General features: G+C 42.4%; 1 protein-coding gene across 2 annotated transcripts in view; it reads left to right on the forward strand.

Moving 5' to 3' along the window:
* LOC139462298 (SCO-spondin-like) overlaps nt 1-15,661 on the forward strand; it is a 53,407-nt gene that overhangs the window by 24,284 nt on the left and 13,462 nt on the right. For both annotated transcript variants that reach the window (XM_071243923.1, XM_071243924.1), the window contains 19 exons: nt 419-610; nt 913-1,101; nt 1,811-1,996; nt 2,364-2,555; nt 3,246-3,434; nt 4,474-4,662; nt 5,006-5,194; nt 5,530-5,721; nt 6,216-6,401; nt 7,189-7,380; nt 7,756-7,944; nt 8,380-8,568; nt 8,953-9,141; nt 10,139-10,330; nt 10,741-10,932; nt 11,374-11,565; nt 13,702-13,893; nt 14,064-14,252; nt 14,871-15,059. In XM_071243923.1, coding sequence (XP_071100024.1) covers nt 419-610; nt 913-1,101; nt 1,811-1,996; nt 2,364-2,555; nt 3,246-3,434; nt 4,474-4,662; nt 5,006-5,194; nt 5,530-5,721; nt 6,216-6,401; nt 7,189-7,380; nt 7,756-7,944; nt 8,380-8,568; nt 8,953-9,141; nt 10,139-10,330; nt 10,741-10,932; nt 11,374-11,565; nt 13,702-13,893; nt 14,064-14,252; nt 14,871-15,059 — 3,609 coding nt within the window. The remainder of the gene's footprint in view (nt 1-418; nt 611-912; nt 1,102-1,810; nt 1,997-2,363; nt 2,556-3,245; nt 3,435-4,473; nt 4,663-5,005; nt 5,195-5,529; nt 5,722-6,215; nt 6,402-7,188; nt 7,381-7,755; nt 7,945-8,379; nt 8,569-8,952; nt 9,142-10,138; nt 10,331-10,740; nt 10,933-11,373; nt 11,566-13,701; nt 13,894-14,063; nt 14,253-14,870; nt 15,060-15,661) is intronic.

A 15,661-nucleotide genomic window follows, 5' to 3' on the forward strand; every position in this document is an offset into this window, starting at 1 on the left:
GATCCTACCTGCAAAAATATTCCAACAATGAATACCAACAATGAGTTTCACAGGTTGTGATCAAGTGTGGAATCGAACACGTTTCACTATTTATATTTGTCGAACGTCAGACACTCAAGGAATGAAACAATCACCCATTATTCGGGATATACATGGATTAATACATTAAATAGGCATGAAACGTGAGGTGGCGTGATTAAATACAGCGTTTTAACAGTAAACTACGGTTATAACGAACTCAAAGGGACCACTTATTTTAGTTCGTTATAACCGTAGTTCGTTATAAGCATAATTTATATACAGCATATATACAACAAATGGACGGGACTAAAAATAAGTTCGTTATATCAGACAGTTCGTTATAAGCGTGTTTGTTATAACCGTAGTTTACTGTAGTTGTTGAATCTGATTATTTCAGTTAATGGGGCATATACCCAATGGAGTCAATGGGCGGGTACCTCCTGTGATCGCACCTGCGGTTTTGACGTATTTCGGGAACTCTCAAGATACAGAAATTGTACCAGCCCACCCCCTTCCAATGGTGGGTTAGACTGTGTCGGATCTCCGGCTGAGTATACAAGAACGGTCTGCACTGTTCCCAGATGTCCAAGTGAGCGTAACTTATTCTTGTCTGCCTCATATATCGTATTTGTTTGAGAGGAAATGTTTTCCAATTTACATGAGATTATGAAAGTTGAAATTTATCTTGCAATGTTCTTAACATTAATTGTACCAAAATGAAACCACTTTGCTTGTTTTACTGACTTTATGTATATTAATTTTGGTTCATTGTTATATATCTTGAAATTTCATTAACCTTGAAATATACATTCGGGCCCATTCATAATATGTAAGCTTGATTATACTATTCTCTCGACGGCATTTTCTAAGATATTGATGTTTTTGATGCAGTTAATGGTGGAATATCCCCATGGAGTCAATGGATTGATTCCGCATGTCCTGTGACGTGTGGTACTGGCCTCAGGACAGTGAATAGATACAGAACATGCACACAGCCGTCACCTCGCTATGGTGGCGCTAACTGTACTGATAGCAGACAGGAGACTATTAACAGGCCATGTACAGGACCAATCTGTCCAGGTAAAGAACCATTGATTCTCACACAGTGAATCGCAGTTAATTCGGACGAGACCGTTCACACTGAAATTGAATGCAATCTCATGGTCCTTTACATTGCACTACAATGTCAACACAGTTTTAAGTGTGAACACACAATGCCATTTAGAAAGTGGTCAAATGTAAGATATGTTATATTTGGGATAACACTTTCTTAGTTAAGTACAGATTCTAGTACTTTGTTGGGTTGAGTTCCATCCGGGATTCAAACCCACGATACCAGACTGAGGCACCTGGGCGTCAGCACACTAAGTCGCAACCTAACCCACTCAGCTACTGGGCTCAACCCTAGGAAGTACTAGAATCTGTACTTTACTTAGAAAGTGTTATCCCAAATATATCATATGTTACCGGTTTAAGTGGCGTTATAATTGTATTTGTTATATAATCACAAATTTAGATGTCGACTTTGGGGTTGGGGACTCAGCTTTATGATCTTGTATACAAAATGGGAACGACGATATCCTTAGCGATTAAATGACATCAAAGGAATGTTTTCCATTTAAGAATAGGTTACATGCATCGATATAATGTGAGGTTCTTATTTCAGCTTTGCGGTTTCTTTAAATACTTCAAATACTTCAAATACTCCAAATATTTGTAATGCTCAGAATAAGAAACCTGATATTAGCAGTATTGTCTTTGAATTCGTTTGATTTCTTTATTCCAACAGTCGACGGACTTTTGACACAATGGACCCAGTGGGCGGGGACATGCACAGAAACCTGTGGCCCCGCGTCATTGACTAGGGTGGAAACTAGGACCAGGACATGCACAGAACCGACCAATGGAGGACTGGCATGTTCCGGGTCTCGCCTGGAGACTCGGAGGCAGGCATGCAATTTGCCAAGATGTTCAGGTATGGGGCTGACCCACGCCCCCCCCCCCCCCCCGAAATTCTATGTGTTTAGTTTATACCCTTGGAACAGTGTGCTCTGATGACCATAATGTTATATCCTGCGTAATTCTGTGGGAAATGTTAACCACCGTTCATAATGCTTATAATAATATTTATATCATATACAAGACATATACAAACATTCTGCACCGGGGATTTCCGAGCGTCATACTCACGGCATATATTCATGTGCCCTATTTCTCTACGTTCCATGTCCAGTAAGTTCTATTTTGCTCGGTCAAGGTCCAACTTTTATACGGCCCTTTTGATAATGCACATTGCATAATGATTACAGAACATGATGTGTTATTACTGTTTCTTATGTCAGTGAATGGACAACCTGGACCATGGACAGAATGGACACTGCAGTCATGCACAGTCAGCTGTGGTATAGATGCTACTAGAACACAATCAAGAACAAGGCAGTGCAACAATCCCTCGGCAGCATTTGGAGGAAGTCCTTGCTCCGAATCTCTAATTGACACAAGAACTACAAACTGCGGACTCCAACCATGCCCCAGTAAGTTACCTTGATTACCTACCCACTTTACCTAGATTACCTAACCACTTTACCTAGATTACCTACCCACTTTACCTAGATTACCTACCCACTTTACCTAGATTACCTAACCACTTTACCTAGATTACCTACCCACTTTACCTAGAGTACCTACCCACTTTACCTAGATTACCTACCCACTTTACCTAGATTTCCTACCCACTTTACCTAAATTACGTACCCACTTTACCTAGATTCTCTCCTCTCCTCTGACCCGTGAAGATTGGTCGTCAGCAACCAATGCTTGCCGTAAAAGGTGACTTTGCTTGTCGTAAGAGGCGAGTGGATCGGGTGGTCAGGCTAGCAAACTTGGTTGATGCATGTCTTCGTACACCAGTTGTGTGGATCGATGCTCATGATATCAATCACTGGATTGTATGGTCCAGATTCGATTATTTACAGACCGCCGTCATACAGCTGAAATATCGCTGAGTGCGGCGTTAAACAACAAACCAACCAACCAACCAACTATGCCTCCTCTTCCTGTGTAATACTTTTTTATATACTTCTTCAGTATGTAGCTGAAACAATGCAGATCGTGCCATATGACCCTTTACCATCTCCCCCTTTCGTGTTTGTAATACAAGTGTCAGTCATTATCAGGTGTTCAGTTACAGCGCAACTGACATTGCTGCCATCGTTTATTTTCAGTCAATGGAGGGTTTACGCAGTGGACGGAGTGGTCTAACCCTCCCTGCCCCGGGACCTGTGGGACTGCCTTCAAGACTGTGTCCAGACGAAGGTCGTGCACAAATCCACCTCCACAGTTCAATGGAGCCGCGTGTGTTGGACTCGCGACGGAAACTACCACGCTACCCTGCAACAATACAAATTGTCCAGGTCAGCGATACATGTACAAGGCGGTGTGTGTGTGTGTGTGTGTGTGTGTGTGTGTGTGTGTGTGTGTGTGTGTGTGTGTGTGTGTGTGTGTGTGTGTGTGTGTGTGTGTTGCTTGTACTAGTCCGGACTGAACATATGTAAGGCCGTTAGACCGCCTCCGTGATCTAGTGGTAGAGCGTCCGCCCGGAGAGAGGAAGGTCCGCGGTTCGATCCCTGGCCACGTCGTACCAAAAGACGTTAACAGATGGTACTTGTTGTTACCCTGTCTGGCTCTCGGCATTAAGGGGCTAAGACAAGGACTGGTCAGCTCGGAGTATACTGTGTCTGAGTTGGGTATTTATGTTAAACTGCAGCATGGTATCTCAGTGGGCTAGCACTATAAATCGGCATCAGTCCAGACCAGTACAAGCAGCCACACAAGCACACACACGTACATGCACGTCGCTTTATAACCCCATTTCACCTCACCTGTAAAGTCGTTAAAGGTTACACAGTAACAAGTCACAATATTTCTAAATATTGCTGAGGTGGCGACTTTATATTAAAACTTACCCATGTGTTCGCATTTGATACCACTCTAGGATATTGCAGTAAATCCTGCATATGTTGAATTGTCCTGTGTAAACGTATGTGTGTATCAGTAAGCCGTGGACGGTGTACGATTCTTTCTATTACACTCGTACACCCCTAATTATACGTGTCTTGTTCGTACATCACTACTCGAATTTGGAGCTTCACAAAATGCCTAACCCGTGAAGATCCGGGGTAGAATATGTCTTCAGCAACCCATGCTTGCCGTAAAAGGTGACTATGCTTGTCGTAAAAGGCGACTAACGGGATAAGGTGGTCAGGTTCGCTGACTTGGTTTATACATGTCAACGGACCCAATTGCGTGGATCGATGCTCATAATATTAATCACTGGATTGTCTGGTCCAGACTCGATTATTTACTCGAATATTGCTGAGTGCGGCGTTAAACAACAAACCAAGCCAAACCACAAAATGCCTATTTTGACTGTGAACACATGCTTTCTTCTAGTTGATGGAGGGATATCTCCGTGGACTCAGTGGACCAATGTTCCTTGCCCTGCTTCGTGTGGCGTGGTATCAAAGATCGATATCAGGACCAGAACCTGCACTAACCCGAGTCCCCAGTTCGGCGGACGGGAGTGTTCTGAAACGAGGTTCGAGACCCGATCGACAGTCTGTCTCAACAATCTTTGCCCAAGTAAGTTTATGTAGAGTTTAGAGATATTTGACTGTAAAATGACACCTTTTCAAAAAGAGCATGATATTCCCAAACATGCATGTATGTAGTATGCAAGCATAATGCATATCGGTATTTCGTAAGTGAATGATAGAGATAAACCAAAGTGTACTTTAATTGTACTTTACGTGTAAATTAATTGACAACTCTTTCATGTCAGTTTCACATTTGACTGAATGACAACAGAGAAAGTTCCTACCCTCGGATTGACATTCAGTTTATCGTAGTAAAAATGTCAAGAATGGATGTGCGAACAAAGATGTTAGAAATAGTAATATTTAAATGATCTTGTCTTGTTTCACAGTCGATGGAGGCTTGTCCAACTGGGCCCCGTGGTCTCAACCGGCATGTCCGGTCACGTGCGGCACGAGCTCATTGTCACGCACGAGAGAGAGATTCTGCAACAACCCCACGCCTGCTGGTGGAGGAAGAGCGTGTACTCAACCGTTGCGTGAAACGGGGACACTCCTATGTGGAACTGACCCTTGTCCGAGTGAGTACGAATGGACATGATGCTTTTCAGAAACTGTTCCGTCAGGCATCCAGCACCAAATGCCACTTCAAATGTTTGTGTTATGCATTGCCATTATATTTCAAAACCTGGATATGACTGGCGCAGAGAAACAGACACATCCAGCCTTAGTAGTGTATCCATAAAGGTTTCAATTGTATGTGTGTCTTAACAGAAAAGAGAAATTTTAGATTAATGGCGTGTTCGCAATAGGTTAAAGTGCTAGAGGACTACGACCGTCAGGAGTATGGAGAAGGTAGGGTTAGGAACTGTTTCCCAAAGTAACACTGTAATACCAAATATTACTTTGCTTCCAGTTGATGGAAATGTCACTCCTTGGGGAAGTTGGTCACCACCTAATTGTATTGGAACTTGTGGATTAAACACCACTGCATCAGTTCAAAGGACGAGGACTTGTACTAATCCTGCTCCAAGTCGCGGAGGACGATTTTGCCCTCAACCACTTTTCGAGACAACCGATTTCAACTGTGTTGTTCCCAGTTGTCCAAGTGAGTAGATTTAATCATGACCTTATCATAACGTTGTTAATAGTTGTAGAGGTTATAAATAAATATAAAATAGAAACTCATTCCTACTTTCAGGACATCCGTTTTCAAAAACAATGTAATGTTATTCTAAAACGACCACTCTCTTGTGCTGTACAGTTGATGGAGGCGTAAGTCCATGTACAGAATGGGCAGGTGCTGCGTGTCTGTAGTGGTGTGAACAAAACAATGTAATATTATTCTAAAACGACCACTCTCTTGTGCTGTACAGTTGATGGAGGCGTAAGTCCATGTACAGAATGGGCAGGTGCTGCGTGTGTCTGTAGTGGTGTGAACAAAACAATGTAATGTTATTCTAAAACGACCACTCTCTTGTGCTGTACAGTTGATAGAGGCCTAACGCAGTGGTCAGAATGGGCAGGTGCTGCGTGTCTGTAGTGGTGTGAACAAAACAATGTAATGTTAATCTAAAACGACCACTCTCTTGTGCTGTACAGTTGATGGAGGCGTAAGTCCATGGACAGAATGGGCAGGTGCTGCGTGTGTCTGTAGTGGTGCGAACACGCGAACCTTGACAAGGACCAGGAGTTGTACAAACCCAGTACCAAGCAACGGGGGACGACAGTGCACTGACTCTCTGATCGATTCAGTGACGAGGAACTGTGACGTCAGTAGATGCCCAGGTAAACCACGAAATTAACAGTATCTCATTTAACCTGCATAATCATCACAGGAAAACCTTTTACCAACCATAACTGCTTGTCGATATGATTCCGAGGGCTTCTGCAAATGATAATGCCCTTGAAAATAGTGTTGCCGTTCTTATAGCAAAAATGGATGGAATTTGTTATCAAATAAAAAGAATCAACAATATCGGTTTTGAAACATTTACTGCAATCAACACGAATGTCAATGACCTACTTTTACAAATATGGAAACGTCATAGAACAAACCAGATGACGTCACTATTCAACGTGACGTCACCTATTCCTATCATATGACGTCACCTAACAACGGGCATGATAATGGCCCGTCGTCAAGCAATATGAGGGCATTATCAAGTTACAGTGCCCCGCTCATTTCTGATAACATGGGGGTGGTTTAACGATAATTCTATCCATTTCAGCTATAAATTTGCTTTGTACGCCCAATGGAATCTGTTTCGGTAGCTAATCGAGAGTGATTATTCTCTGACTTTGACGTATTTACAGAATCGAAAGTGTAATGAACAGTAAATATGTTACGTCAATGCAAGAGAAAACCTCCCGATCATGCTTCCTCAACGCCGCAGTCAGCAGTCAACATGATGAATTAAATAGAGAATAACAGAGAATAACTAGTCTTGATTATCCACTGAAACAGATTCCAGTTCAGGGTAAAATAGCGGTGAAAATCATATGAATGCATCACTGAAAATCAGTGATGACACACTTAATGAATGTTCGTAACGTTTGTTTCCTCCATCATCAGTGGACGGGAATGTCAGTGCCTGGAGTGAATGGGTCGACCAGGCATGCACACAGACTTGTGGGACCACTGCCACCAGATCAAGATTACGAACAAGAACATGCACCAACCCTCCACCTATCAATGGGGGAATCGGATGCTCAGACACACTCACAGAAACAATAAGCAACAGCTGTAACCTTGGACCCTGCCCAAGTATGTTCGTTTCGATCTCATATGGGAGTTTGTAGTTGTGTGCACCTCATAAATGTTAATATACGACTGTAACATCAACTTACGATGCACCTCGATTAGAAATCAATTGCATACTACAACCTCGTTTAAAGTAGAATTATTAAAATAATCTGTAGATGACTCTTTTTTCCTGATAATGAATCACATTACACAAAAACATATATTAAATTTTCTTACAATACCAGTCATATGTATCAAGCAGGTGACATTAATGAAGTACTAATGTTTCCTTGCAAGGTTTACATAATGGTCAAACGTTTTAATAAAATCGATATCTGAATTAACTCAAAAGGATTACATTAAAACGTGTTACAAGTAGGTAATGTCATGTTATAGTTGATGGTGGGGTGACACCATGGACACAGTGGACTACCCCTGCGTGTTCAAGAACCTGCGGTCCGGGACTAAGATCGAGGACAAGAAGCAGGACATGCACCAATCCAACCCCAGCTTTTAATGGAAAGACATGTACAGAACTGCTGGAAGATAACGATGTAGTCAACTGCACTGACCGAAACTGCCCTGGTTGGTATATAATATGTCTACACCAGTCCATCATACATGACTGGTTGTTATACACTATTCACAAAAAGTTAAAGAACAACCGATACCTTCATACCATCATAATTACTATGTCGGATGTTCTTAAACTTCTTTTGAGTAGTATATATCTACCATTCTTTGAGCCATTAATAAATGTAATTTGCACTACTGGTTAACAATAATATTAGTTTTTTGTTTCGAGTAACATTTTTAACTCGTCGTGTCACCTGACAAAATTGGCGCAGCCACTGGATCAGATCAAGTGACATATATTATCTGTGTTGTATGAGTTAACTGTCCGATCTTAGTCTAGAAACCATACTGTCATGAGGTGTTATTTTACTCTAAAGACACGTCGATTTAATATCTTCATATCAACATAGTTTTTCATCAATGCAATATATAAACACTTTTCAGTCGACGGCGGTTACACACCCTGGACTGATTGGACGAATCCCGCGTGTTCGCGTACATGTGGCAATGCAACCAGGCTGATCAATAGATTCAGGTCGTGTACCAACCCGATACCAGCATTTGGGGGAGCAGGATGCACAGGACTTTTAGTTGAAACTAGTACTGTCAATTGCAACAACCCAGCGTGTATAGGTAAGCTTATGTGTGCATGCTATCCACCTGGTTGATATTATAATGTATAAGGACAGTGTAAATTTCAGAAGACGATATTCAGTGAATTGGAGTTTAACGCCGCAATGAGATATTTGGATTCTTGTCGCGGCTTTATTCAGTCGAGATTTAAACAGATGCTAAGATGTGGGAGAAAGGACTCCTGTCAAAATAGAGCAGATGCATTATGATGTATAGCTATAGGTTGACAAAGGTTTAATATCCAATATCGCTACTCCTTTCACAACCATTGGCATTGAAATTTCAAGAGAGGAGAACAAAATAAATCATTTTAGACTAAATGTGCAAATGTTATCATTTGAAATAGACAAATATTTGTGCTAAACTATTCCGTTATTACCTCAGTCAATGGTGCCTTTACGGAATGGTCATCATGGGTTACCACCGCTTGTCCCCTCACATGTGGAAACGTGAACCAACGTCAGTATCGATTCAGAAGTTGTAACAACCCACCTGCCGCATTCGGTGGCCTGGACTGTTTCGGGAATAGCTTTGACACAAACTTAGTGAGATGTACTGTGCCCTCGTGTCCAGGTGAGTTACCTTTGGTCATCGTTTGTCTGTTTGTTTGTTTGACGCCGCACTAAGCAATATTCCAGGTTTTTTACTTTTCGACGACAGCCTGTATGTAATCGAGTATGGACCAGACAATCTGTCAATGAACGGATGACAAGCTATCAACCAAATCATAAAGTCTGACCACCCAATCCATTTGGTCTCGTCGACCAGGATAGGTTGTTGGGTACCTGTTGTGACACAGACTCTCCACGAGCAAGTATCCATGTAACGTACCTCTGTAAATGGCGGAGGAAGAGACAAGATACGGTTCAGAGTAACAGCACATATTCTAACTAAAATTCCGTAGTAAGGAGACCGAAAGAACGAAGGACACGCAGACCATCTTGATACCCGTGAAGGTCCGGGGTAGAATAGGTCTTCAGCAACCCATGTTTGTCGTAAAACGCGACTATGGTTGTCGTAAGTTGCGTCTATCGGGGTCGGGTGGTCTGGACTTGGTGCATGTCATCGTATCCCAATTGCATAGGACCCGTGAAGATCAGGGTTAGAATTGGTCGTTACCAACTCATCCTTGTCGTTAGAGGTGATTATGCCTGTCATTAGAGGCGAGTAACGGCATCGGGTGATCAGGCTCACTGACTTGGTTGATGCATGTCATCGCTTCCAAATTGCGTGGATCGATGCTCGTGATACCAATCAATGGATTGCCTGGTCCACACTCGATTATTTACAGACCGACGTCTTTTAGCTGGCATATTAATGAGTGCGTCGTTAAACAACAAACAAAAAAATAAAACAAGATAGACTTATTTAGAGAAAAATGTCATAAGAAGTGTGACATTGACTTGAATTTGACATCAATTAGAGCATGAGGCGAAGAGAGGAAGAATAACAGAATGAAAGAGTACGATGGAGAGTAAGACAGTGAGATAATTAATGGACACCGAACGAACAACAAGAATATGTAAGGATATGGATGAGTTCATGTTTTAAAAAATGTTATTATGTTTAGTCGACGGAGGTTTGACGCTGTGGAGCGTATGGAATAATCCCCCTTGTGGTAGCACATGTGGACGTACCGCAACAAAAACTGTATCAAGATCAAGAAGCTGCACAAATCCCACACCAAGCGCCGGGGGCAGACCGTGTACAGAACCCACTACTGAAACCGATCAGAGAAACTGCAATCTCCCTGACTGCGCTGGTAAGTCCGATTGCATGTACAATGCCAATATAGTAAAACGGAACATGCTCAAGGATTGTTCAACATCATGATAGACACTGTTATAAGGTAAAAATGCATCCCCAACACCTTAGAAAGTTATAACAAAGCCAACCTTTAAATTGATGGTTATAGCTTTAACACGAGGGTGGCAATGAGCCCCCAACTTTTTCTAAGGATTTTGGGGACGTATTTGTCCGTTATAACAATACGTGCATGCATTATAAACTGTATTGTTAGCCAAACACGAGTTCATGTTCATAACGTACTGATATACATGTAGAAATGCTGATTTCAAGTTTATAAGTCGGTATAACACTTCCCTGGAGATACATAATGCTATATGTTTGATGTGTAATACCAAACTGTCTCATTTCATTTTTTGTGACTAGTTAATGGTGGCATCAGTCAATGGAATCAGTGGGTCGATATTCCTTGTCCTGCGACGTGTGGACCTTCACTCACTAAGACTGTCATCAGGTTCCGGACATGTTCCGCCCCCTACCCGCAGAATAATGGACTAGACTGTACCCAGTCTCGGAATGAGACTCAGGTCAGGAGCTGTGGCCTTCCCGCCTGTCCAAGTAAGTCAAGTGTCTTCCTTCAAAGTCATTTCATTGGCTATCAATTCGAACGAGTTTTGACTTCGTACAAAATGTTTCTATTTCAGAAGCAGAAGCAGTTTTCGAATAAGCCAACAACAATATGATTTTCATAATGGAGTAGGAGTAACATCTTTGCGTTGTTTATATGTTTTCGCGAACACCAACTTTTAGTGATTCATTCATATAATTTTCATCGCTATTGTAGTTTTAACGCCCAGATTTTGTTTCGGCCGAAAATCGACACTGTCTTCTATTATATTTTGGTGACATATACGAAACGTTTCTTACATATATGTACCTCTTTCGATAGAGTTTGGGTCCTCTAGGGTATTTTCCTAGCGTCGGTTATCTGAAAAAGAAATAATCCTTCCAGATCAGACTCTGTTTGTTAAGAAATGTCAACGCAATTCTATTCTCCAGTAAACGGAGGATACACACCGTGGTCCACGTGGCTTCAACCAAACTGCTTCAGGACCTGTGGACGCAATGAAACTACAGTTGCAACACGGTCAAGAGCCTGCACCAACCCGGTGCCCTCCGCAGGGGGAGAACCATGCTCAGGCAGCACATCTGAACAAGATACAAGGGATTGTAACCTGCCCGAGTGTCCAAGTAAGAAACCATTGTAACTCACTGATACATTTACATCAACATTCTTCTCCAACCCAGTCACTTACTGAGATTTGTCTTGCTCCAGTATACATATGACTTCATGAAATTTACCTTGGCTAAAATAACATTACTTCGATGTATTACATTTCTTATTCTTTATTAAGAAAACAGGGCTATAAAGAGTGTTAAACATTTGTTAGGCCCAATTTCCTATGTACTTTGCATAAGCGGGTGAAAACTTGTTAAAAGGCATACACCATATATCATGGTTATGCATCCTCCCATCGAAATATACAGAGGTTCATTTCTATTTGGCTAACTTCAGAATTTATCATCTTGTCAGGTGATGAGAAAATAATGGTTAAGGTTGACGATCCAAAACTTAACACAGGCATGTGTGACATAGCGTTTTGACATATCTCCAGGTCAGGCCTGACAATCATACTATAACATAGACTTGCGATAGTAGTTGAGATACGACCGGGCACTCATCATCAGTCACACCCTCAAACATAGTAGTAATTCCAGTGTAACGTCATCAGTCACACCCTCAAACATAGTAGTAATTCCAGTGTAACTTCATCAGTCACACCCTCAAACATAGTAGTAATTCCAGTGTAACGTCATCAGTCACACCCTCAAACATAGTAGTAATTCCAGTGTAACGTCATCAGTCACACCCTCAAACATAGTAGTAATTCCAGTGTAACTTCATCAGTCACACCCTCAAACATAGTAGTAATTCCAGTGTAACGTCATCAGTCACACCCTCAAACATAGTAGTAATTCCAGTGTAACGTCATCAGTGCTGGCCGGTACCACCCATTCCTTGTGTAAATGGGGTCGGGGTGGGGTGTAGCAGCCAGCTACCAGTCACGTTATTTCACCATATCACTTTGTTTTAGTTATGTCGGATTCAGTATTGTAACAGATAGTTCACACAGTTCAAACGAACAATCAGATGTCTATTTATTAGATGTAGCTATGTACGTATATCTTCTTATACGTAATACTGTTCTGGAGTCTTGTACTGAAGCTTGTAAAACAGGATCAACCGGATATTTCAGCGAACCGGTTTTACCAGCTCTTCTCCCATTCATGCCTTTTATATATAGGTTGACGTGTTACAGCCTTGCATATAATACATGCAATACGCACACTGTCGACAAGTGGGTGGGTGGGATCCTGTTACATGCCTGGTGTTTTTCTTAAGGGGTGTTTTCTTAGTGATTCAGCCATTCAGATTCAATATCTACTGACAGTAATTCATCAGAGAAACATAAGTCGTTCCAAACTTTCTTAGGTTTAGCTTCAGTTAATACATAACGTTTACAGACCTCTTGGTCCTTTGTACACACAATACCTTCCTAGGTCCATGTGAATGTTAACCTTGCATTTGTTTGTTTGTTTGTTATTTAACGCCGCACTCAGCAATATCCCAGCTATATGACGGCGATTTGTAAATAATCGAGTCTGGGCTAGACAATATAGTGACTGGCATCATGAGCATGGATCCACGCAATTGGGATACGATGACATGCTTCAATCAAGTCAGCGAATATGCCCACCCGATCCCGTTACTCGCCTCTAACGACAAGCATATTCGCCTGTTTTACCCCGGATCTTCACGGGTTAATCTTGCATTTCCCAGGGAACTTACAACGATCCCAACTGATTGCATAAGGCTTTTGAGGGACTTGTTCAATAAGTTATTGATGCATATTGCATTTGTCCCAGATAGTATGGACATTACATCAGTACAAGTGGAGACATCAGTAGACTTGCCTTGTAAACATGGGTATTTGGAAACTTGAGCATTTGGTCAGATTTAAATTCGTTGGATGTAGTCAGGAAAGTACTTGATGATAGTTAGACAAACATGTTTTTGTTAATTCATTTTCTAGTTACGTTCAGGAGTATGAGTGAACGCTTGTTTCTTTATCAATATACATGTATTTTGAGATGAGTAAGTTCATAATATGTAGTGCGAAAGTGGAAAAAAGGTTTAATTGTTGAACTTGTTGGCAGGATATTTATCTCATTACAGTGATGAAGTCATATTGATGGAAAATTACGGCGTTAAACAACAAACAAACATAAGGCTCACTATATGAATCTTCTTGTTTATGTTACTAGTTAATGGAGGTATATCCCAATGGAGTCAGTTTGACAACCCCGAATGTCCTGTCACATGTGGAGCTACTGCCGTGAAGTTTGTCACCAGAAGAAGGACCTGCACAAATCCAACCCCACGTTTCGGTGGCGCCAACTGTACAGAAACAAGAATTGAAACGACGCCACGGAATTGCCTTCTTCAGGGTTGTCCAGGTAAGATATGACCAAGCCAGAAAAGCTGTGTTCAATCCTTTAACTTTTATACATTGCCAAATGTGTTTTGTAAAGTCCCCTCCGGTGACTCCGGAGGACTGTCTGTGTGTTATCTCTGTAGTGCGACGTTACCTGTTGAGCTTATGACAAACTGAACATTCTAATTTCAGTTAATGGAGGCTTTACACTGTGGTCCCTTTGGGATGAGCCTGCTTGTCAAGTCACGTGTGGGGTTGCCTTTAGGACTGGAACGCGAAGAAGGAATTGTACTAATCCAGCTCCAAGTTTTGGTGGATCTAGTTGTGTTGGATCAGATTTTGAGACACGAAGGCAGAACTGCTTCCTGCCTGTATGCCGCGGTAAGAAATACCATTTTAGCTGTCATTTTCATATAGTTGTAACCATTATGGTTTTATGGGCCCCGCTGATCTGTCCCATTCCATTGGAGTGAGTCAGTGAGTTGGGTTTGAAGCCGCTTGTGACAGAATTGCAGTTATATCACTGTGATTCTCGCCCTCGTCGTCGCTCTCGCCCCAGCCCTCAACCTCTCCCTCGCCCTAGACCTCACCCTCGACCTCTCCCTCGCCCTCACTATCGCCCTCACCATCGCCCTAGCCCTAGACCTCACCCTCGTCCTCTCCCTCGCCCTCACTATCGCCCTCACCATCGCCCTAGCCCTAGACCTCACCCTCGTCCTCGTTCTCGTCCTCGTCCTCGCCCTCGCCCTCGCTCTCGCCCTAGCTCTCGCCATTGATCTCGCCCTCGTCATCACTCTCGCCCTAGCCCTCGACCTCACCCTCGACCTCACCCTCGACCTCACCCTCACCCCCACCATCGCCCTCGCCCTCGCCCTCGCCCTCGCCCTCGCCCTCGCCCTCGCCCTCGCCCTTGCCCTCGCCCTCGCATCACCCTCATCCTCGCCCTGCCCTCGCCTTTACATTCGCCAGCGCCAGTCTAATTTCTACTTTTTTCAACAGTTGACGGTGGAATATCTTTGTGGGGACCGTGGGAGGACCCACCATGCTCCGTAACATGCGGTGTCGGAAACAGAATCAGAACTCGATACAGATTCTGCAACAACCCCACTCCTCAGAATGGCGGCAGAAACTGCACAGAAGCGAGGACACAGACCCTCTTCGGGATATGCAGTGGTAGCAACTGCCCAGGTATGTTCAGGGAAAAATACTGGACTACGTTTTATTCATGCGTCTTCGGGAAGCCTGTACCTACATGTACATGAACACAGGACACATTTATATATGTATAAATCGCCCTATGATTTCTGCTTACAACTTGGTTGTTACTTCACAAGTGATATATGTTGCATTTGTTCTGACTGCGTACATTTAGCATGTATATCTCCAACTGTAATGGTATTGTGTACCCTTTCTGCATGAACATGCAATCATTACATGCTACAACGGTCATCTTCTAAGCTATTTACGTTCCCATGTAACACCCGTTATGATACATTTCTTCTTATCCAAAGAATAATTTGCGAATGTCTAAAATACATATAGAATTAACAAAACCTACAGGGTGCTTCCTCCACTTTTAACATGAAACTGTAACGGTAAGCATTTTATGTAAACGTAAAGATCTATAACATGATGCATGCAGACTAAAGGTCACGAAGAACATATATACTGATGCATGTATCAGACGAGTTGCCAATTTATATTAAATTATTATAATTTTATGAATCACATGTTTCACGCATTGTGTGTATTCTGCATTTAGTTCAACACAAAGTGATGTATCAATGAAT

Source organism: Haliotis cracherodii, unplaced genomic scaffold, assembly GCF_022045235.1.
Source record: "Haliotis cracherodii isolate W230 unplaced genomic scaffold, xgHalCrac1.p SCAF_15, whole genome shotgun sequence".
Taxonomy (NCBI): Eukaryota; Metazoa; Mollusca; class Gastropoda; order Lepetellida; family Haliotidae; genus Haliotis; species Haliotis cracherodii.